The following is a 1,950-nucleotide window of genomic DNA, read 5'->3' as shown; positions in this document are numbered from 1 at the left end:
TTGACTAAAACTTACGTGAGACGGTCTCACGGGTCGTATTTTGTGAGACATATCTTTATTTGGGTCATCCATGAAAAAATATTATTTTTTATGCTCAGAGTATTATTTTTTATTTTGGAATATCGGTAGGGTTGATCCGTCTCACAGAGAAAGATTCGTGAGATCGTCTCACAAGAGACCTACTCTTTATTTTTTTATGTAACAATTTTGTGTACTATTATGTTAGTTAAATAGATTGACAGCATGACGATAATAAACTGGAACTATATATCATCCTCTCAATCTTTATGATATTATTGTTGTATAGATTAAGAAATCCATTCTACTTTTTATTTTGGAAATAATTTTTTACTCAATTTTATAGAAAATCATGAATATAATATTATTAGCATCTATACATGATAATTATGGCGTGACAGAGACAAGATAGCTGAAACTATTCCATTTGTATAATGTAATCTAAAGGACATTTGATTAATTTAATTAATTAGCACGTGAGTCAAATCTTTCCGTTTATTTCTTGTTTACGTACGTGAATTCCGTGAAAGTTCCCTTCCTAGCTACTCCACAAACGTGAAATAGATTTATTTAATAAATGCATGAATCCTCTTCCAACTGTGAAACTATATAAAGCCCACCCACGTACGGATGCTAGGAAAATCGCTGACTATTCTATCTCTAGCTACCGGATCAAACCATTGAATTTTCTTGATATTTGGATCAGATTTTTGAACAAAAATTTAATCTCTGCAGAATGGAGTATGAAAATGGTGATTATGGGGCTGATCTTGCTCTTCTTGAAACCGTTAGCAGACATTTGCTTGATGATTCTCAGAACCCGCTGTTCTTTACCGGCGAAAATGGCGGTGGAGAAAGACTGGGTTCCGGGGATCTATCATTTACAGAAAGTGATTCCGATGACATGTTTTTGTACAGAATAATCAGCGGCAGCGCCAATGCAGGGTGGTTGCAGCCGCCTCCCATCGTTGCCGCCTCGGCTGTTAAAGCAGAGCCGGGAGTGGCCTTTGAAACATCTCAGATCATAAGTTTCCACTCAGCTCCAAAGAGAGCAGCGGAAATGTTGGCGCCTCCGGTGTCGCCGCCAAGGCTGCTGCATTTCCGAGGAGTGAGGCGACGGCCCTGGGGGAAGTTTGCGGCCGAGATAAGACACCCTGCGAAGAATGGAGCCCGAGTATGGCTAGGGACGTACGAGACGGCGGAGGACGCGGCGTTGGCCTATGACAGGGCGGCGTTCCAGATGCGGGGGGCGAGAGCTTTGTTGAACTTCCCTCTTAGGATAAACTCCGGTGAACCTGAGCCGGTTCGTATCAAGTCGAAGAGGTCGACCGCATTGCCGGTTGGTTCTTCATCCTTAGAGCGCAAGCGGAAGAGCACCGTAGCAGAAGTGGCGTCGACGCCGCTGGTGAGAGGTGAGATTCAGCTGTCTGACGGTGGGTTGAAGCGGCTGAAGGAACACTAGTCCATTCCACGTTGTTTTGTGGTTGGTTTCCATTTTCATCGTTCAAATTGATACCTTTTCTGTGGTAATCAAATTGTATTCTTTTATTAAAATTTGTATTATTTATTTATCAAAAAAAAAAATTCTTTTCTCTTCCTTACCATTTAAAAATGTACAATTTGATATGAGAATCTTCTTCGTTTGCTCTTAGAATTAATCAAATTTCTCCTAATTGAATTGAAAAAGTCAATCAATTTGATTTTGGCATATCAATTTAATTTAATTTCCATAAGATATTTAAACTTTATATTTTTTATTTTGGTTGTGTCCAAACGTAACGAAGTAAATCTCATTAAACGTGGATGAAGAAAGAACAACCCGACGGTTTCTATTTTATTTCCAACAATGAGATAGTACGTGTTAAATAAATAATTCAATTTGAATTCAATACATAATTCCATAAAGTCATGTGTTATATTATAAATAAATAA

The 1,950-nt window shown here is 38.5% G+C and overlaps 1 protein-coding gene across 1 annotated transcript; it reads left to right on the top strand.

Annotated features, from left to right (window-relative positions):
• The first annotated feature begins 657 nt into the window (after positions 1–657).
• LOC142518900 (ethylene-responsive transcription factor 1A-like) lies at positions 658–1,502 on the top strand. Its single transcript, XM_075621759.1, has one exon. The coding sequence runs from the start codon at positions 755–757 to the stop codon at positions 1,478–1,480; it is 726 nt and encodes a 241-aa protein (XP_075477874.1). The 5' UTR covers positions 658–754; the 3' UTR covers positions 1,481–1,502.
• Positions 1,503–1,950: the final 448 nt, after the last annotated feature.

The sequence above is a fragment of the Primulina tabacum genome, chromosome 11 (assembly GCF_025594145.1).
Source record: "Primulina tabacum isolate GXHZ01 chromosome 11, ASM2559414v2, whole genome shotgun sequence".
In the NCBI taxonomy this organism is placed as follows: domain Eukaryota; kingdom Viridiplantae; phylum Streptophyta; class Magnoliopsida; order Lamiales; family Gesneriaceae; genus Primulina; species Primulina tabacum.
This window is presented reverse-complemented; position numbering and strand designations above follow the sequence as displayed.

Excerpts from the sequence above, each read along its gene's own strand:
- LOC142518900 (XM_075621759.1), top strand. The coding sequence starts at position 755 with ATGGAGTATGAAAATGGTGATTATGGGGCTGATCTTGCTCTTCTTGAA.